The sequence below is a fragment of the Octopus bimaculoides genome, chromosome 3 (genome assembly GCF_001194135.2).
Source record: "Octopus bimaculoides isolate UCB-OBI-ISO-001 chromosome 3, ASM119413v2, whole genome shotgun sequence".
NCBI lineage: Eukaryota > Metazoa > Mollusca > Cephalopoda > Octopoda > Octopodidae > Octopus > Octopus bimaculoides.
Window position 1 is genome coordinate 120070930 of NC_068983.1, and position 23481 is coordinate 120094410.

At 35.4% G+C, this 23481-nt stretch overlaps 1 protein-coding gene across 5 annotated transcripts in view; it reads right to left on the reverse strand.

Annotated features, from left to right (window-relative positions):
• LOC106878124 (palmitoyltransferase ZDHHC3) overlaps window positions 1–23481 on the reverse strand; it is a 107782-nt gene that overhangs the window by 15106 nt on the left and 69195 nt on the right. For 4 of the 5 annotated variants that reach the window (XM_052966505.1, XM_014927238.2, XM_014927239.2 and 1 more), the window contains 4 exons: window positions 18410–18534; window positions 17724–17820; window positions 15581–15662; window positions 6467–6541 (listed from right to left, as the gene is read on the reverse strand). In XM_052966505.1, the coding sequence (XP_052822465.1) occupies window positions 6467–6541; window positions 15581–15662; window positions 17724–17820; window positions 18410–18534 (379 nt within the window). The remainder of the gene's footprint in view (window positions 1–6466; window positions 6542–15580; window positions 15663–17723; window positions 17821–18409; window positions 18535–23481) is intronic. The other variant, XM_014927241.2, reaches the window with a different exon arrangement.

Genomic DNA, 23481 nt, shown 5'->3' on the forward strand with positions numbered 1-23481 from the left:
TATATATATATAAAGATTAAGCTCATTAAAAGGAAATGTTCTATATTTTAGAATGTAAAGCTTTTAATTATATACTGTGCACATACATGGGTCAGAGAAGTATATTACAACAAGAATGTAATTATATATTTTTAGATTTTTTTCAAACAACCTGCAGATGCAAGTGGTACCAGTTGAAAGCTCCACATGCCTAGCAAGGTTATGGGATCAGCAGGAGAGAATGTGCACTGTTTCAGGACCTACCTCTCAATGGTATCATTGAACACTGACCCCACCCCTCTGGACATGGTAATGTTGAGTAATTAGAAACTGATGTTATTGTTAAAGTTATCAGCAATGTTCAGATGGTACTGTCTGTTCCATAGGTTGGCTGTACTGTTAGCAGTCTTACATCAAGTATTAAACAGTATTCACAAATGACATCTGTGACAGATATGTCAGTGTCTCTAGTCTTTTGTCGAGTTGAAGTCATTTCATTTCTCTCATAATGAGAAGACAGCTGAGTCCTGAGTCAATAAATCACCAAATAATAGTGAGGTTAATAGTTTGTAACTTGTTATCAAATACTGTCATGCAAATATAGTTTGACCTTAAAAACTTTTTGCTTATAATTTAAACAATAATAACCGCTTTCTGATTTATCAGCATTACCTTCATCTGTGTACTTAAAGTATGTACAAGGAAAAATAAACAGGAATATAAAACTAAATTTAAATCACTGGTTCAAATTCTGAATTGCTTGTCTAAGTACTTTATAGTCCAGTGACAAGCCAACTTTTTATGATGTAAGCTATGGCAGTGATATATAAGCTGATATAAACATATTTGGTGTTGTATAACCTTGACAATGAAGATACTATCAAAGATGGGTTGAAAATTAGGGAATGAAGTTTGTGAAAACTGAACTGGAATTTGGCTTTAAAGCAATCAATTAAAAGCTGTACATTAAATAAATAAATAAAATAAGGAACAAAATTAAATTAAATTCATCTGAATTCTAAACAAAAAGTGGTTTGTCATCAATCAACCTTAGCTATGAACTACCTATTCAAGTAAAAGTGTCTTTTTATTCTAACCTGGTGAACTAGACGGCAGTGGATTTATTAAAAAAACATCAGAGCATAAAATGGCCTGTTGTTTTTCATTATGTGCTTTTATATTTGTCATTGTTCAAAGCTCAATAAAATAACTACCAGTAATAGAATGCAAACAACTCAGTTGACCATACTCCTCTCTTACGAATGTCTTCTTCTTATGTTAGAAATCTATGCTGTCTTGTAAAACAGACTTATTAAATATTTTTGAGTAAAGACGGTTGAACTGTGTTTTGAAACTTTACACCACATGCAAAACATTGAATATCTTTCACAATTATTATTACTGACTCTCACAGCAATAACACTACATTGATTTGTCCCAATACATATTGGTATAAAATGCAAGGGACAAACTGTTGTTCATATGAATCACAAGGTTGTTGTTTGGTGCAATGATAAAGATATTAACTGATTACATTGCTGACCTTAGTTTATTTACATTGCTCTATACAACCAACAGGATGATGATGACGAGGATACTTTTATAAGCATTAATTTTAAGACGATACCATTACTGACACAACACTACCATCACTTGTACAATGATCATGATTACACCAACACCACCAAAACCATCAACATCACTAGTAATAGAAGAAGTGTAGTAAATGATCTGGTAGAAATAAGAGAAAATGTCTACAGCATTTAGTTTCATCCCAATGTACTATGAGTTCATATCCTACCAAAATTTACTTTGTCACATCCTGAAGTTGTATTGCATCGAAGTTGTATTGTCTTATACTGAAGTTGTATTATATGTTTGAAGAACTTGTAGCAGAAAACAAAAGTTAACATTGCCTTTCATCTTTGAATCTTTTAGCATTGTAATATGTTCATACCTATTTTCATGCTCATTCACATTCCATTAGTACAGGTTGTAGCTAGTGTTCAATACAAACTCTGACCCAAATATTTTACCTGTCTTTTGTTGAAGCTGACCAAATCCAATCTCTCACACTCACCCCACAATGTTAATCTAAGAATAAACAACCACATCCTCAAAATCTCGAAGTTTACCAGCTAATAGATGATTAATTTTAAAAAAAATGTGAATAGGCAAAAATTATATTTGACAGAGTAAACTGAATGCGAAAGGGTTAAGGAGTTGATAAAGTAAAGTACCAGTCAAGTACTAGGAGTTGATGTAATCTACTAAATCCCACCTGCTAAAATTAAGTGTGCTTAAATAAGAAATAATTGTTATTATTACCATTATTAAAGGAAAGCAGAGAGCTGACAGAATTGTTAGCATGCCAAGCAAAATGCTTAGAGGCATTTTGTCTATCTCTACATTCTGAATTCAAATTCTGTCAAGGTCAACTTAGCTTTTCATCCCTTCAGGGTTGATAAAATAAGTACCAGCTGAATACAGGGGTCTATGTAATCAAGTTACCTTTCCCCACAAATTGCTGATTTTGTGCCAAAATTTGAAATCATCATCATCATCATCTTATAATAATTCTGCTTATCATTGTTATTTAGCCTGTCAATAACACTTTCACATGATTAGAGAAAAAGTGAAAGAAAGAAAAGAGAGATAGAGAACCGTCCATGATGTAAGGTAGAGGGAATGTAATTGTAACGCTTTCACATGATTCGTTGAAGAAAGGCAAAGAGTGAGGCAGAGAGAGAGAGAGAGAGAGAAAGAGGGAAAGAGAAAGATGGACAGAGAAGCATCCATAATATGTGGTAGGGGGAATGTAATATTTATTACATGGTTAAAAAAGTTAGTTGAAAGTAGTGATATAGAGGAGAGTTAGGAATATAATTTTAGCAGAGGGGTGATGTTCTGATGGTGAGATTAAAGAAAGGAAGAGAGAGAGAGAGAGAGAGAGAGAGAGAGAGAGAGAGAGAGAGAGAGAAAGAGAGAGAGAGAGAGAGAGAGATGATGATGATGGCAGTGGTGGTGGAGGTGGCAATGGTGAGTGCATAGTGAAAAGTAATTTTTTTTAAAAACTGAACTAAGTTTTTTATATCACCTATCACTTAATACATGTGCATCCCAGTTTCCTGTTTGCCTGTCATATGCAATGACTATCAATAAATCACAAAGGAAGACATTTGATAAAGTGGGGATGTTCTTGCCTGAACGTGTATTTGGCCATGGTCAGCTATATGTTGCATTCTCAAAGGCTCACAAATTATCTGATGTGAGGGTTAAAGTTACCATCACTGACAAACAAGGGAAAAGAAGAGAGAGAACTTACATGAAGAACATAGTCTGCAAAGAAGTATTGGATTGAAAGATGTATGCAAATTGAAATATGTCTTGGCTCTGATCCATCGCCTTGGCTTATAAGTTATCAATGCTGTGGTTTTCAGAGTATGCCACGTGCATTAAACTTTTACCCTCGTGACCCTTATATTTTACATATAAAATTATTTTTCTTACAATAAAATTTTTGTTATCTAGATATAAAATTGTGACTAAGTAAATTTTAAAATGTAATTTTTTCTGTTTATGGTGGGGGGAGGAAGGAAAAATAAGAGTGAATATTTATTTAATGAGTGCTGTGTATAAAGTTTATAAACTTGTACATAAAGTATATATATATGGATATATAAAGTGCATTAAGTAATCATCGTATTCCAATTTCCTTCACTTTTCAATGAATAGCAGATGAGCAACTATCTTTCGATACACCACACAAGCTACACTTTTAAGCTTTTTGGGTAAAGTTTTCAGGAATAACCCAATAAGTTCACTATTAATTCCGTGAAATATTCACAGGTCCCACTAATTGTTATCATTATTGTCATTATCATTGTTATTATTATTGTTATTAAGGTAGTGAGCTGGAAAAATTGTTAGCAAACTGGACAAAATGCTTAAAGGTATTTCATCCATCTTTTTGTTCTGAGTTCAATTTCCACCAAGCTCAACTTTACGTTTCATCTTTTTGGGGTTAATAAAATAAGTATCAATCAAGTACTGGGATCAATGTAATTGACTATACCCCTCACACCAAAATTCCAAGCCTTAAGCTTATAGTAGAAATCATCATTATTATTATTATTATTATTACTAAGGCAGCAAGCTGGCAAAATCATTAGCACACCAGGCGAAATGCTTAGCGGTATTTCGCCCATTGCTACATTCTGAGTTCAAATACTACCAAAGTCAACTTTGCTTTTCATCCTTTCAGGGTCAATAAAATAAGTACCAGTTGAACACTGGAGTCGATGTAATTGACTCATCTCCCACCCCTAAGCTACCCTTGTGGCAAAAATTTGAAATAATAATTGTTATTATTGGTGTTAAAGCAGAGAGCTGGCAGAATCGTTAGCATGCCAGACAAAATGCTTGGTGGCATTTCATCTGTCTCTACGTTCTGAGTTTGAATCCCATCAAGGTTGACTTTGCTTTTCATCCTTTCCAGATTGTTGAAATAAGTACCAGTGGAACACTGAGGTCAATGTAATCGACTAGTCTCCTTTCCCCAAATTTTAGGCCTTGTGCCTATAGTAGAAAGGATTATTATTAGTGTAGTGGATTAGCAGAATCATTTGAGAATCAGAAAAAATGTTTTGCTGTAATTTTTCTAGTTCTTTATATTCTGAGTTCGAATCCCATCAAGGTTGACTTTGCCTTTCATCCTGGGGCCAACAGTATCAGTCAACTCCTTTCCTTCAAAACTGTTGGTCTTGTACATTATATTTAAACTGGCCATATCTGGCCCAAATATTGTACTTGTTTTATGTTCAAACTGGCCCATGTTCAGCTTTGCACACCTACCATACAATGTCATTGTAAAAATAAACAATCACATCATTGACATCTGGAAGCTACAACACAATGCATGATTCATTTAAAACAATGTGAATAAATAAACATTATATATGACAGAGTAATCTGAATGCTAAAGGGTTAAATCAGAATCATCATTATTATAAGTAGCAAGCCAGTTTTCATGTTCTCCAATGATAATTCTATAATAATTGTACCAATTAATAATTATACCATATACTATACTATAATAATTGTACCAATTATAATTAATACTTCAGTCACTTGTACCCACACTAGTATTCACTTTGCAGGCTATTTTTTGAATAGCTATCTACCCTTGTAATATAGTGGCCAGTTCATACCTTTTTTCATACCCATTCACATTCCATTAGTACATGTTGTAGCTAGAGTTCAATACAAAATCTGCAGTCACCAACCAAAGCAGCTCCACCAGCCCAAGCATTGGGGATGAGGGGTGAGGTGGGAAGCAAATTGAAAGCAATAAAAATAAAGGTGTCTGGCAAATGTTGACATGCATGACCAAACTATTGGGGATGGCAAGTTCTGTATATAGAGGACAGCACCTTGTTATAGGTGTGGCTCTGTGATAAGTGATAAGAAGCTTGCTTCCCAACCATAAGGTTCCCAATGCATGGCACCTTGGGAAAGTGTCTTCTACTACGGCCTCAAGCCAACCAAAGCCATGTGAGAGGATTTGGTAGATGGAAACTGTAAGACACTGTAAGAAACTGTAAGACACATTGTGTATATTATATGTGTGCGTGTGTCTTTTAATCTCTGTCTGTTCTCCACCACCACTTGACAACCCATGCTGGTGTGTTTACATCCCTGTAACTTAATTGGTTCAGCAAAAGAGACCAACAGAAAAAGTATTAGGCTTTAAAAAATAAGTACTAGAGTTAATTCATTCAACTAAAAGTAAAAAAAAAAATCTCCAAGACAGTGCCCCAGCATGACCACAGTCCAATGACTGACACAAGTAAAGGATAAAAGACTACACTGCCTCACGTAGTTGGTGTGATGCATATATATATTTTTCTCAGACACAAATTGTTAGATAGTTTGATACAACACTGATTATCCAGCCATAAGCAGCAAGTTTCAAAGCCATGAAAGGAAAATTAAGCACACCATGTTCTGTGCACAGAACATGGAGATCTTTGTGTAACACTTCTTCTCCTTAAGTACAGTGTCAGTTGCAGAAAGGAAACAAGAATTAGGTTGATAAACACCAGTTTACATAGAAACCCATTTCTTCACCAAATATATGGACCATAACGGGTTATGGTTGCAGCTAATGCCCACACTCATGCTTTGATTCTTAAAGAATCTTACCTTTGAATAATTTTCTCAAAGTGAATTTTGAGAAACTTGTTTAGAGCAAAATAAAGCAAGTAGGCTCTTAGAAAAGAAAGATAATTAACAGAAAGAAACTTAAAGGTAACAAAATAACACTAATGAAGACATGCAGTCATTTGCATAGAACCTAATAAAGCAAATAAATTTAGTAGTTTTACAATAAGCACTGAAATTAATTGTTAAAATAGGTTAAAATGGAAGAATATGTTAGAAAAAAAGCATGAAACTGAAACCAAATGAAACATGGCAGGCATCTCACCAAAATTGACTGAAGGCATACTAGTATCAAGACTCAGTACAATGTTTAGTAGCACCAGTGGAAGATTGGAAATACCTGAAAAACATGGATATTTAGTTTACCTCAGTACTGCATCACACAGGAGTAGTGGAGATGTAGACTGATTGCGCAGCTAGCCTGCTATGTGTATGTATGTATATAAATATATACACACACACACACACACTTACGTACATATACATGCATGTACGTGCACAGGTACACATATACACACACACATACATATACATGCATGTACGTGACGTGCACAGGTACATACACACACACACACACACACATATATATATATATATATATTTTAGGGGTGCCAAAAAGTAATGTTACATTACATGTAATGAGTTCAAATCAGCATAAAACATATAAAAATATTTATTCATTCAAAATATAATCACCACCATTAGCAATATTTTCCCACCTTGAATCCACCTTTCTGGTTTCTCAGGTAAAAAAATGTCAGGTTCTTTAGAAGAAGAAAATGATTGGAGTGCTGTTTTGACATTGTTCCTGCTTCCGAGTTTTTTTCCACTGATAAAGTATTCAAGTGATCTGAATCAGTGAAAATTTGATGGTGCTTGGTTTGGTGAGTAGGAAGTGCCAGGCAGTGCTTTGCAGCTTAATGAATTTATCTTTCCTTTGTTATCTCCACTGCATTATCACGATGCAGGATGATTTCCATTCTGTTGACTAGTCTTGGTTGGTTTTTGAGCAAAACTTGATTGACATGTTCAAGTTGATGACAACATAGTTCTGTGGAGATACTTTCCTTTGTTCTTATAATTCAAAGGAACAATATTTATTGTATTCCACCAAACACAGCAAAATCTTCTTTCAGTGTAGATCTAATATGAGTGTTGGAACTGGATTTTCATTTGGCAAAAGCCACTGCTTCTTATGTTTATTGTTGGCACTGATTATCCATTTCTTATGACCTGTTGGAATTTCATTAAGAAATGAGGTTTCTTCATTTCTGATTGGTAAATTGCTGAACACACTGCTTTATTCTCAGGAGACAGCTTGTGAACTCACTTCTCTCTAAACACTTTCCCAATCTACATGCAACGATCTTGCACAGTGGACCACGGTTTTTTGACTTCCATGATAAGTCTCCAATAGTTTGACATGGACCCTATTCAATTGCTATTTGCTTGAAAATAAGACATTACTTTTTTGCAACTCTAAATACACATACATACACACACACATATATATATATATATACACCAACAAGTACATACACACATACATATATATACACACACACACATATATGCGTACACACACATGCACACACACACACACACACACACACAAGCAAAGTAGCCAGTTAGAAAACCTCTATAATCTATGGGACAGCCATATAGAAGTGGTGATAAACATTACACATCATTCAATTCAGCTGTCTCAATTGAGTGATGAGGCATGAATGTCCAGTCTGGATTGAAGTCACTTTAGTCTTTTGCTAGCTGAAATATCTCATCTGTGCATGCCACAGCTACAGATCATAGCTACATTTTGCTAACTGAACTAGTTGATCCTGATCGTCAATGGTTTGTCTGTTCATTTGCTCAACCTCTATTAGTGTTCACCATGGATGAACTCAAAGTGATCACACAGACTTAGTTGATTTAACTAAATTTTCTGTTTGAACATTGGACTGTGAATGTCATAATCGTTTCTGTTATTGGCTCAAAGCTTGAAATTTTAGGTGAGAGGAACCAGTCGATTGCATCAACCCCAGTGCTCAAGTGGTACTTGTTATAATGAGTCCAAAAGGATGAAAAGCCAAGTCAACTTTGACAGAATTTGAGTTTGGAATGTAAACACAGGCAAAAAGCCACTAATATTGTGTCTGGTGTGCAAACAATTCTGCCAGCTTGTTGCCTTAGATTGTTAATTTCATAATGCAATGAAAACTTGTTTACATTCAATATTCTTTTATTGTTTCAGACATATCATGAATATAACTAATGGTTATGTGAGCCTAGTCTTGCAGGCTCATGAGTGGTGGTGTCTTACAAAAAACACCTGTACTGGTGCCACATATAAGTACCTGGGCTAGTGCCACGTTAAAAGCACCAAGTACACTCTGTAAAGTGGTTGGAATTAGGAAGGGTATCCAACCAAAGAAACCATGCCAAAACAGACAAATGGAGCCTGGGAAGCTCTCCAGCTTGTCAGCTCCTGTTAAACTGTCCAACCCATGTCAGCATGGAATGATGATGATGATAATATTACTTGTGCTCCATGCTCACTTCATTAGACAAAGATACGAGCACTACTAGGAACAATAAGGCACATATATCATCATCATCATCATTTAACATATATATATAATCTTGGATTATGAGTTGCACCTACCAGCCTGAACACCATCTTATCAATGCCCAAAACAATTGACCATGTAATCATAGACTCTTCTGCAGAATGCATTGTACATCCTCTATGACTGCCAACTTACAGAACTGAATGGACTTACATAATATGATTAGCTACTTTAGCACTGTTTGGTGAATACTATGAACTTATTTGCAGTGGGAGAAAGACAGAATAATGATTTTAGGCAAGGTAATGAGAGATGGTAAAGTATAATGGGAAGAATAAATTTATAGCTGTGTGAGGCTGGTAGTAGGACAGAAGTCATTATTGGGGAGGGAGTATTGGTTGAACTGGAGAAAGAAAAAGGATTAGTGGAGGAAAGGAACGTAAGAGAGAGAGAGAGAACAGAGAAGGGTGGTGAGGTTCCATAGTCATTGAATGAAAGAGGTGTGGGGGTCATGGAGATATCTTATGACATTATATATATATATATATATACACACACACTATTCTTTTAAAGGAATAGTGTTGACAGTGATTTCAAAGTTTTGACTTGCTTAGCCTTCATCAGACTAAATATGTTTTCTACAAAATGTATAGAGTAATCCTTCAGTTTAATGTAAAATTGTTTTTATTATAACTTGACACATAAAACAAACATTAATATGTGTATCTGTCTGTCTCTCTCTCTCTCTCTCTCTCTCTCTCTATATATATATATATATATATATATATATATATATATATATACACACACACATACATACATACACACACACTGGTTGATTGACGTTTCATGTGTAAATTTTATATAGCACAAGTTGGTGGCTTGTTGGCAGTGTGTTTAATGTTGGAGATTTCCTTCTTCAACTGATCTGAAGTGTCATTATTTCCAGAGACAGAAAGCAGGACTTGAACTCAAAACCACACAGAACAGGAATAAGCATCACAAGATATTCTGTATGATGTTCTAACGATCCCACTAATCCACTGCCTTGAGCTGGTATTTTGTTTACTGACCCCAAAATGTAGAAAAACAAAGTTGACTTTGACAGAAATCAAACTCTGACTGTAGTAAGTCAAGCACTGATCTGATTATACTGCGAATTCACTCCCAAGAGTGTGTACATAAACAGTAAAATTGTAATATATCTCACTAAGCAGTCTATAATCATTTAACTGCAGGAAAAACAATTATGTCTGGAGATGATATAGAATATAATTATGTATTTATTTCGGTATGTGGCTTCATTTTATGTTCAAGTCTCTTCATTTAAGCTGTACTTGTATAGCATAATAATATTGCTTTAAACATGATTGCTTTTTACTTTCACAGTTCTCTGTAATTGCTTTTAGAAAATAAATATTTTTGTTCTAAAAGCAAAGTATTTATTCTTATAATCAAACTCAGAATTACTATTCAAGTCTGTATGTCATGTGTGCATCTGTGTGTGTGTGTGTGTGTGTGTGTGTGCGTGTGTAATTGAAATGAGAACTCTACTCTCAGAAACACACATTAAACACTTAGTTGTCAGGCAGAGCCCCATAAATAGTCGGTTAATTTAGTACTTGTGTGTTAATTTAGTACTTGTGTGATATCCACATTTAGTACTTGTGTGTTAATTTAGTACTTGTGTGATATCCACATTTAAAATTCATCATCATTTAACATCTGTTTGTCCATGCTGGCATGGGTTGGATGGTTTGACCAGAGCTGGCAAGCTGGGGAGCTGCACCAGACTCCAGTCTAATTTAGCATGGTTTCTATGGCAGGATGCTCTCCCTAACACCAATCACTGTACAGAGTGTGCTGGGTGCTTTTACATGGCACCATATAGGTGCTTTCACATGCCTTGCACAAGGCTTTCATGTGGCACTTCATGAGCACTTTTATGTAACACTGCACAAGTGCTTTTACATGGCACCACACAGGTGCTTTCATGTCTCCACACGGGCATTTTATGTGGCATCACACTGGCACGTTTACATGGCAGTGCATGTGTACTTTTACATGGCACCACACATGTGCTTTCACATGGCACCACACAAGCACTTTTACATGGCACCACACAGGCACTTTTAGATAGCACCACACAGACAATTTTACATAGCACTACACAAGCACTTTTATGTGACACTGCATGGGCACTTTTATGTGGCACTGCATGAATACTTTTATGTGGTGCCGCCACAAGTGTTTTACACCACTAGAGGGACTGGTCTTAACACTTCTGCTGTGAAGTATGGGTTTTCTTGGTACAGTAAGGCGCCAGGCATCTTGGCCTTTTGTTATCTCACCTGAAATGTTCAGCATCATGAGGTTGTTCTTCAGTACTTCAGCCCATGTCTTCCTGGGTCTCCCACTTTCATCTACTTTGAGAGACTGGCACTTCTTTATGGAGCTGTTGGCATCCATTCACATCACATAACCAAACTAGCACTCTGTTGAACATGTATACTTACATTACACATCCAGTGGAGAATATTAGCCTCATTCCTTTCTAAGCTTTGCATGCCCTCTGCATCCAGGGCCTACATCTCATTACCATGTAGAATTGCTGTCTGTACACATGCATCATACAATCTTCTTTTCACTTGGAGAAAGAAACCTTTCATGGCCAAGAGAGGTAACAGCTCTCTAAATTTCCTCTTTCTATTCTAGCTATCACACTCTCTGTGCATCCTCCCTCGCTACTAATTTGGTCCCCAAGGTAGCAGAAATTATCTACTACCTCTAATGAGCCACCAGGACATCTGAGAGAATCAATTTCCTGAGTCTCTGAAGTTTTTACAGATCCTGGGCATCTTCCACATACAAAAATTATCTTCCCTGATAACCTTCCTATTAATTCACAAGTATAATGATGTATCTTCTAATGAACATGCAGGCATACTTGGATGTGCATTCACAAACTAACTTAAAAATAACAGGACTTCAACTTTAAATTCTCACACTTATCTAATACCTCACTAACTCAACACACCAGCTTGGATATAGAAATGAGAAGATGATATGGTAAATAATCCTCAGAATGTTAAGTAACAATTGATGGAAACATTCTCAACCAGAAATATTGCTACTAGGTGTGCAAGTATGAGAGTATGATGTCTTAATGGATAGGGTGGCAGACAATCAGCTGAATGGCTGGCAGTTCATATTCTGTTGCCATCACTATACTGTATCTGAGGTAAAGATATTAAAAAAAAAAAGGCCCAGTGTACATAGTTGTATATAAATAAGCTCCACAGGATCAGAAGAACAACTCACCACTACCAGCAGAGGTAAAATTGCAAATCTGACAAATGGTTTGTTAGCTTGCAATACTAAGTCCAAATCCTTCCGTGGATCTAGAGTAGTTAAGTAATCACCTTCAAACTAGAGTTCACCTATTCTTGCTACATCTTTGATTTTGATTATGACTAAGTGATATGAGCGATATCTGATATGTATACAATGCTTGACATTAAACCAATCACACACAAACAAGCACCACCAGGTGAACATTTCTGCCATTAGGGATAACTACTAAAGGAAGGCTCAAACTTCAAGATATGAATTTTAAACTTATTTCAAACTTATGGTACAATAAACAGATCAGTATTTTAAGGAAACTTTGTCTTCTGATGATTGGCTATAAAATCCTCAAACACATTAACTTGTAGAAAATATTAGGAGTTACTTAAGAAGTGATGAAATAAAGAAGCTGTCACATGATTTATATTCCATATCCTATGGATACAACTAGAAACGATACAATAGTAAATAAAAATAGTAATAATAATCCTTTCAAATAAAGGAACAAGACCTGGAATTTGAGATGGGGAGACTAGTTGATTACATTGACCCCAGTGTTTCACTGGTACTTAATTTATCGACCCCGAAAGGATGAAAGGCAAAGTTGACCTCGGCAGAATTTGATAATAATAATGTCAAATGCATTATGCTTTCATGTAGTTAGCTGAAGGGAGAGGCAAAGTACAAGAGAAAAAGAGGGAAAGAGAAGTGTTAATGACATGAGGTAGCGGGGAATAGCTATGTGGTTAAAAAGTTAGTTGAGGGGAGAGATATATAAAAAGAGATTGCGAAATACAATGTTGAGCAGAGGAGTGATGTTCTGTGGTGAGTTGAAAGGCAGAGAGAGAGAGAGATAAAGAATAAGTAATGACATTATCACCACTAATGTATTACGCTGTGATGTGGTTAGTGGAAATGAGAAGTAAAGAGAAAGAGAAAAATGATAATGACATGAAGAGGGGAATGACCTGATTAAAAGGTTTGTTGAAGTTAGAGGTAGAGATAAATATAAAGTGTTTAGCAGAGAGAAAATTTAAACATCATCTGATACATTATTGTGACCAACAAGAAAATAACATTCTAATCAATTTTTTTAAATATCTTCTATCTGTCAATCTATTTCTCTATCTATTCACACTGACAAATACATTGATGGGTAGATGGTAGAAAGAAGGATAAATAACTTATCATAGATAGAAAGAGATTTTTCAATGAAAGTAAAATAACTCAGCAAAATAGCTGCGGGTGTTATTTTTCAATTTATTTGTTATTCAAACTTTGTATTGCCAAAAATTAGTTATAAACAAACAACTGAACTGAAATGAAATAAAAATATTCTTAGTTGGCAAACAACTTAGACTAAGTTTTGTTACTGGAAACTATAATGGTCATGATGATGATGGTGATGTAAAGTTGATAGTGAAAATTGTATTTTTTTTTTAACTAAATTTTTCATATTGCCTATCACTTAAAGCATGTGCATAAATGCAACTGTTCATCATCTGCTTGCTTGAAAATTGATATTCGTTTACAGAATACGGATGAAAGACAATGTAAGCTAACAAGAGAATGAATGAGACTATATAGACAACACTATAAAGAGCAGAGGGCCAAATCACTGAACAAGCACAGTAGAAGATAATATGAATCAAAGAGAATACAGTGAGTCTGCACAACATGTAAGGAAATGTGTTCAAGATAGAAGAGAGAATGAAATTGAGAGAGTATGTCAAAAATACTGTAAACATGGTTGAAAGTCACAACATTGATGACATGACTATTCTCTGTAATCATTGCGAAGCTCTTAGATTTATAAATGAACCTCTGAACTGCTGAGAGAATAGGAAAGTCATGCTCCTTCAATTACAACCTGATCCAGAAGAACTGAGGGTTTTTTTTTTTTTAAATGAAAATAATGTAGAATATACAATTTCAAAAGAAATACTAATTTTTATGGTTCTATATAAACTTCCAACCATCTAAAAATGTTTCATATTTATCATAGAATTTCTACAGATACTACTAGTAGTAGTAGTAGTAGTAATAATAATCCCTTTTACTATAGGTACAAGGCCTGAAATTTTGGGGGAGGGGACCAGTCAATTACATCGACACCAGTGTTTCACTAGTACTTAATTTATCGACTTCGAAAGGATAAAGGTGCAAAGTCGACTTCAGAACATAGCTATAGGAAAAATTCCGCTAAGCATTTCGTCTAGGATGCTAACGATTCTGCTAGCTTGCCATCTTAATAATAACAGCAACAACAATGACGAATAGCAGCGCAAGTGAAAATTCCACAGTCATTTTGAAAATCTTATATTTTTCTGAAGCATTTCGTTCTTGAGATAGGGTAAAAGTCCACATAAGTAGAAGTGTAGATACAATTTCAAGAAACCACATCGTTGAAAGCCAAAACCTTATGTCTTCTGTGCTGTGAGTTGTTATCTGTTATCATTCACGTTATGTCAAGAAGTAAACAATGTTAACTATAGAACAAAATCAATACTGTACATTGGTAAAGTCTTAACAAATCTTAACATGGATATTTTAAAAAACTACAAGACTTAGCAGTCTACCTGTATAGCTATTAATCTATCTAACTGTACATTTGATATATCTGTTGACTTATCTATCTGCTTGTCAGTCTATCTATCCATCTATCTACCAGTCAGATAGTCAGTCTACTTTTCTTTCTGTCAATGTTTGCATTTGTCTACTCCATCAAAATGGATAAGCATTTAAATCAAATAACAAAAAAAAAAAAATAAAACAACAACAGAATAATGGCAATGCCACAGCCTTTGAACTGAAACATGTGAAAAATAACATCTAAAGTTATTTGCTAATTAAAGTTATTTAATTTAATTAAACTATCAATATATCTAGCCATTCATCTTTCTTTGCCACTCTTTCAACTATACCACAATCTCTAGTGTTAAACATTCTATTCTTCTGTACTTCTTCCTTCAAATAACTATTTAACCACATAACATAACAGCAGTCTCTTTCTCCTAGCTCTCACCACTAACACTCTTCTCTCTTTTTGCCTCTCCTTTCAACTAGTCCTGTGACAGCATATTAACATATAGAAATAATAATAATCATAACCACAAAAACATAAACCTAATCATTTGTATACATAGATGCAAAGTCACAAACTTATGGAAAATAGAGAAATGGGATACTGTGATATTTATATTACCAAGAGAAGTTGTCATGCGAACGATTCCAACTTAAATGCTGCCATTACCACCATCATCATCACTCACACCACGGTCAATAGTGAAGCATTCTAAACTCAAGGCCATTGCCACAATAATAACAAGCTTATTTAACAAACTTAAAAAAAACAACAACATCAAGATAAACAACAAAATACAGACAGAGGCAAATAAGGAAAAAGAATGAAAAGAATATAGCAAAAAAGGGGGTAGAGAGAGAGAGAGAAGGGTTAAACTCACCTTTCCAGTCTTTACCAATACAAACAACAAAGTGATTGATGGACAACATTGCAGCATGAAGGGACATCAAACATATGTAGAGCTGAAACAGAGACAGTGTACAGTAAATTTAGTTTATTTGAGCAGGCATATGTAGAAATGAGAGACAAATATCAGGTATATATGAAGGTGTAAGAGAGACATACCAGTTATATATGTAGAGATGTGACAGAGACAGATATCAGTCACATGTAGGGATGTAATAAAGACAGGTATCAGTCATATGCAGAGATGTGACAGGTATTAGTCACATGTATAGATGTAACCGAGACAAAAATTAGTCACAAGTAGAGATGTAACAGAGATAGACATCAGTCATATGTAGAGATTTAACAGACAAATATCCATACTCGACACAGTGTAAGTGCCTTGAGAGAAAAGTTGGATCTAAGAAGCACCAGATGTTGTGTGCAAGAGAGACAACTGCACTGGTATGGTCATGTGGTGAGAATGTGTCACACTGTAGTGGTTGAGGGAACCTGTGGAAGAAGTAGACCCAGGAAGACCGTCCAACCCATGCCAGAATGGAAAGCAGACGTTAAATGATGATGATGATGATATCAGTCAAATGTACAGATGTAACAGAGACAGAAATCAGTCACAAGTAGAGATGTAACAGGGATAGATGTCAGTCATCTGTAGAGATTTAACAGAGATAGATATCAGTTACATACATAGAGATGTAATAAAGACAGTTATCAATCATATGTAGAGATGTAACAAAGATATATTAGTCACATGCGTAGAGATGTAACAGAGACAAATATTGGTCACATGTAACAGACAGAAATCAGTCACAAGTAGAAATGCAACAGAGACAGGTACCAGTCACATGTAAAGATTTAACAGAGACAAGTCAATCACATATATAGAGATGTAATAGAGACAGATATCAGTGACATGAGATGATGCGACAGAGAGACATCAGTTATGTAGAAATATCTGTCTACATATGAGTGACATCTGCTACTGTTAGACATCAGATACATGTAGAGCTCTAACAGACAATGCAGCCAAGTTAGTTAATCTAAGCAATTCTAATCACAGTTGTTCTAAGAGACTCAATAAACTGTGACACTTGAAAAGCATGGTACACTTTTGGACTGATTTAATGCGTTACATTCAGGATTTTAAAAAAAAACGAACGCACAGATTAAAGTTAAAATGCTACTTGGAAATTTACTACAATAACACTTAAGGTACAAAATATACAATATTATACAATACAAATGTTATTCCGCAAGGAAATGACAATTATTAATATTGCTGGCCTGTTTTGAATGTCCACACTATGATATATCCAGAAAAGGACATCAAGTGAATAGAATATACACAAATAATCACCAGTAACAGTCCAGTTGATGCTCAATATACATTCACTAATGATGAATCAAACCTCTCCTGATATCAGATCAGCACTCTCCTCATTTCCAGTGTTCTCTCTTGTTCTCCCCGTCCGCTGCCCTTTTTAAAGGCTATTTTTTTCCCTTTTTCTTTTTCTCATGGCATGGACTATCCAATATGTTTTTTTTTCTCTTTCTTTCTGTTTTAAAAATGACTTCGTTTTTATTATATCCTTTTTTTTTCTGTTTGAATGCACGGAACGACATTCGCATTGCACAAATGTTAAATTGAAATTTTTTTTCGCGTTCATAACAAATGTTTCTAATTTAATTTATTGTGTTAATATCACAACACATTGGGAATTAGTGCAATGAAACAGCTGTAGAAGGTTATGTGTAATAGAGGCACAGCAAGGAAGATCACATAGGACATACAAAATCCAATGCTAGACACCTGTCTATCTAACCCAAATCTAGGTAAGATATGTGCTTATCTAATTCATATGGGAAAACATGAAAATGTAATGATGATGATAAAGAAAAGAAGACTGTAGTCTGTCTTACTAGTGTGTGAAAATAGACAAGTTTTTTCATATACCTGTGTTTGTGTGTATACTGTATGCATATGCTATCATGTGTGACAGCCACACATACAAGTGTAGTACGTGCCAGATTGTTGAAATTCTCTTCCCCACCTTCCTATACCCATACAATCCACACTCACCAAGGTAGAGAAGAACAGTTCACCTCTCATTACTTACAGTAAATAACACGAAGAACTTTTGGTTGCTCTCTCCGACACAATTGTTTACCCAGGGACAATGATGGTCCATCTTTCGTATACATCGTTGACAAACACTGAAATAATTGACAGAGAAATGTTTTAGGCAGGAATTAACACACACATGCACTCACTATATTAACAAGCACACAGAGGTGTTAGATTAAAAAAATTGTTTAAAGCATTAAACTTCTAAACTAAATAAAATTTTCAGTTCAGAAATATACATCAGCATACAACTGAGAGAGAGAGTGGGGGGAGGGGAGAAGAGATGGATGGGTGGGTGGGGATAGATAGATAGATAGATAGATAGATAGATAGGTAGATAGATAGATAAACATTGAAAGGAAAAGAAAAATTATAAATGTAGCTATGCAGAAATGCCTCCCTACAAATATATGAAGTTTTCAACATATTCTTCCAAATTACTGAATATATGTGCACTTTGATTTTAATATTTCATTTTTTGCTTCACAGCTCAACTTAGCTTTATAACACTTTCCATAGTCAAACATACAGACAGACAGATAGGTAGGTAGGAGTAAATAACATGTAACATCTGCTGTTGCTACAGGCAAATAAATGAAAAAATGTAAAAGAAGACGAGTTAATTCTGGAGGGTGATGGTACCAAACCTTTAAAATCAGATAGAAAAAACAGCCTTACCTACAATGATGAGCTCGATCTGGTTTAATGCTTAGACATTTTGGACATTGGAAAACCACTTCTCCTTTTTTCAAACCTAATTTCATTAAATTCTCTCTGGTGGCGTTCCCTCGTGGTACAGCACCCTAAAGACAACAAATCAATATGCAAATTTTTTAAAAGTTTTTTTTTTCTCTTCCCACCTCTACCTCCACTATATTCAAAGCTTAATCAGAAGAGGAAGGCAGCATCCATGACCTTTAGCAGACCTTCAGAGACTTGGGAAATGGAGTGAAATCATGACTCAGAGATTATCTTCAGATCAAAGATCTAATCTGAATGTTTGCAACAGATTAGACTCATGTAAAAGTACCCAAAGGACAGGTGGTGATGCTAAAACCAGGTGACAGGTTAAATCATTTTTCAGTTACTTACAGTTTGAAGGAGGGACAATACCCATGACTTTCCATGTTCTTCTAGACTAGCGAGATTGATGTCATTAATGCTCTAGTGGAACATTTGAAATTCAACATCTGCAGGAAAGACATGAGCAGGGAAGGAATTCCAGAGGGCCAATGTTCTGGGAAAAAAGGATTAGGTAAAGTAATTTATGTAGGGTCTGGATACACGCACAGACACACAACAAGGGTGATGAGTGAAAGAGAGAAAGTGGGCTAATACTTCCTAAGCAGAAGTGGTCTGAGACCAGCTAGCTCCAAAGAGAAGAGGCTGTTATACTATTAAAGAACAAGCAAAGTCCATCCAAGTAGCTTTCACAAAGTTTCATCTCAAAACAATTTAACAAGAGATTAGGTCAAGCTGATGCTATTGAAAAGACACCAGCCCTTGGAACTAAACCATCTTGCAATAGGATTAAATCCAGAACTGCAAAAGTGAAGTAAACTTCCTAACCACATGGTCATTCACACCTGCACCTATGTCTGTGCAAGCATGAGTTTTTTTTCTTTCTAAGCCTTTTGTGATCATAATTCTAATGTAAAACATTGTCTTTGATTTTTAATTAATTATGAAAACAATCAAGAATTTGATGGGATTCAGTAAAATGATTAATATTGTAATTTGGTATTTGGAACATAACAAAACAAGCATTACATATAAATATCATCGTCCTTCAACATCTGTTTTCCATGCTGGCAGGAGTTGGACAGTTTGACCAGAGCTGACAAACAGGTGAGCTGCACCAGGTTCCAGCCTGATTTGGCTTGGTTTCTATGGTGGAATGTCTGCTGGATGCTTTTAACATGACACTCATACAAGCACTTTTACATGGTGCTGACATGAGTGTTTTTTACGTGGCACTGGCACAGAGCTCTTGCAGGCCAATCCTCATCAGGAGAAATGACATTAACACTAAGGTTTTAATTTAAATACGAAAACATTAAAACACTATGGTTTGTAATCTAGGAAAGGGAACAGTTTTTTGCAAAATGGGTTAAAGAGTAGGTTCACAAGGGAGTGTGGTCAAAAATCTGGTTCACTCACTCAAGAAATTATGTGATGATAAAGTCTTAATGCTTCATATAATTATTCACATGTGTATACATTCCAGCATAAATATATGCAATGAAGAATCCTCATTAGTTAATTTAAAAACAACTGAAGGTCGTGGAATACGAAGATTCCAATGTTATGCTAGGAAGCAGTAATAAAGTTATCAAGATATAAATCTTTAGTTGAAAGCAGATTATTTTCTTCATACAGTTAATACAACACCCTTAGAATTGTTCTTCTTCTTTGTATAACTACTGGATATTATGAGATATTTTCAACAGGTTAATAATACAACTCAATATGGCACTTCCTGAAAATTCTATAATTGCTTATTTCATTTTGTACAGTCTATCAGAACAGATTACACATACACAATATATGATTCTAAACAGCACATTACTAAGTTCTTTTACACATTAACATAGAAATAAATTACATACCTAAGAATTTTATTTATTATCCTTAATAGTATTTCTACAAAATTTTTGCATAAAAATTGATACAGAAATTTTATGAATTAATATTTTTATACAGAACATTTATCTTTGTTAGATACTTCTCACTAATTTGTATGAGTTACCATCCTAATTGAGTTTGTATAAATATTTTTATGCATCCGTCTTCTCTGCCCACCATTCCTGAAAGGGTCATTGGGGTGGAGTCCTCAAGCACCTCCTCCATAGGGTCCTATCAGAAGCAACTGTCATTCCACTTTCTGGCTGCATTCCCAAGAATGATCAACTGAGACTATGGATATTACCCAACCATCTTGTTCTAGGTCTCCCATAAATCCCATACCAGTTACTTCAGCTTGAAGAATTTGTCTTGTGATTCTTTCTTCTATATTTACTATAAACCCTTAGATAATACTTTAGTTCTCAACTTGTATCTCTTTTCTATATGGTGACCATCCCTCCTGGCTACTGGAATGGTCTCTATTCCAAAACTTCAGTTGATCTATAATTTCTCAATAGATTATATTCTTTCTACTGTATAGTTTCATTTTCCTTTCTGTTACTTCAGTCGATTCCACTGGAGATAGAATATATACTTTACCTCCCTATTGCGCAGACATCCCTAGTGTCTGCACAACAGATGAATAAAGGGCAGCTGACTATGTGATATATATTTTGATTATAGTTATAGCTGGATGAATTAAAAGACATTCTAAACAAGATGAATAATTTGTTTTGAATGGTTTAACTTGAAGTGGAAAAGCTATAAATAAGTGTTTTAATACTGGTTTTAAAAAATCCTTTACATAAAAAAGGTTGTCTGTGGAACATCAATCCATACCTTCTGTAAATACAACAGACATTCTACTACGGGCAGCCTTTGACCTCTTCAACCCATGGCATTAAGGAGGGCATCCAGCTGTAAAATCCATGTCAAAACAGACCTCAATGGTGCCATATAAAAAGCACTCAGTCCACTCTGTATGGTTGTTGGTGTTATGAAGAGTATTCAACTGTAAAAACCATGCCCAAACAGACAGTGAAGTCTGGTACAGTCTTCTGGCTTGCCAACTCCTGTCAAACCATCCAACCCATGCCAGCATGGAAAGCAGATATTAAATGATGATAATATTTATAACTTTTCTACTTCAAGTTCAATTGTGAAAAACGAATTAACTGACATTCTCTTGAAGTTTCTAAATTCTTATGATGTCAACAAGATGAAGGATGTTTAGACAAATGAGTAAAGAAGACAGAGGAATTTTGGAGTCAGAAAAGTCCCTTGTTCAACAAGGGTCCTCTGATTTGGTTGAGACAGTCTACACTTCTTTGCAACATCTATTTTTTATTGAGGTCATAAGAATTTTATGAACTTTTGAGAGAACCTGAAATAAATAATTTTTTGTTTTTGTAATAATATATCTCGAAGCACATACATGAGGCTATAAATAATACAAGCAAATCTAAATATCGTGTCTTCAAGGCTGTGACATTTTTCATACATCTTGATATTATTTTATGTTGTAGAATATATTTGAATATTCTTCAGCTTCATTTATTTGTCTCCTGTTTTTTTCCAATTATGAGAAACACTTCATTATTATCTGGGTATTCCAAGATAATACTGAATCTGTAAAATCTTATTAAGAAGCAACATTGCTATGCTCCATGCCAAAGTGCAAAATAGAAAATAACACCCACACACCCACTCATCCACACACACACACACACACAGATATTTATAAACTTCTGTGCATGTATGTATGTTTGTGACATATTTTAATTTTCTAAAGGCAGTTACCAAAGAGAAAAAAATTCTCTCTTATGGTAAAAGGAGTAAAAACACATCGGTACTTCCCTCCAGTGGATTCTCAGATGTGCGTTTCTGGCTCTTTTGTGAGAGTGTGGATGCTGGTGTATGTGTGTGTGTGGAGTGGAAAGGAATGTGTGTGCGTGTGCATGTGAGTACAGGTATATGGATATGCTGTAAGGGCATAATGTATGTGGTGTGGGTATTGAGTATAACAGTGTAAAGAAGGGGTGTAGGGAGTAGAGAAGGGGAGGGACAGTGGAAGGTGGCAGATGTGTGGTGGTGGGTTTAGATCAAGTGAGGTGACAAATTAAGACCATAAGGGACTGAGGTATGGAAGGAGAAAATAAATTCCTGCTCTCAATGGAGGTGGAAATCTAGGTGGCCTCTGTGTAATGTCTATCCAAACACAGACAGATGTTGTAACAAATGACTGATTGAGCGAAATGACATAAGACCGGGATGCCACTGCCAAGTCTGATGTTTCAGAGATGTTTGGAAAAATCACCAACAGTTTGACCAATATAGAATTATAGAGAGCAGAGGATTCAGTAGATTACAAAGTTGGAAATGCAGCGGAATGAATCAATGATGTGGTAGGGGAGGTGGTGGGTACCAATGAGGATAGTGGTGTTGGAGAGGTAGGGGCAGGTGCAGCAGCATGGTTGAGAGCAAGACAGGGAGACAGGTTGGGTGCCAGGATTGGGGAAGAAACTACAGACCTGAAAGTCTTGTAGGAAGTCAAGGGGTAAGATTGGAGTTGGCAGAAAGCCCAAAAGATGGTGTGATGGAGGGGTAGGGTGGAGGGGTTGTAGTTGAGGGAGAAAGGGTAAAGGGTGGTAATGGTGAAACAAGGAGAAAGAGAGGATATATGGTTAACAGATAGGGCACAGGAAAGTGTGGTTTGAATAATGGTGGGGGGTATCCACATTGGACAAAGTGGTGAGCCATGAGTTGGGACTGTGTCGTGAAGTCATCATCAACACTACAGAACTGGCTGAGATGGAGGAACTGAGAATAAGTGATAGACAGTTTGGTGTGAGTAGAGTGAGAAGCGGAGATAAGAGTGTGAGTGTGTGGATGGAAGAGGTAAGAGAGGAGTGGTGGATGGTAACAGAAATGTCAAGAAAGTCGAAAGAGGTGTTGGAGACCGAACAGGAAAATCCAAGAACAAAATGGACGAACTAGATGAAAGAGAAGAAGGAGTCAAGATGTTTGTGAAGAGTAAGGGTGTGCTGATATAGTCATCAATGTAACACATACATACATACATACATACATACATATATATATATATATATATATATATATATATA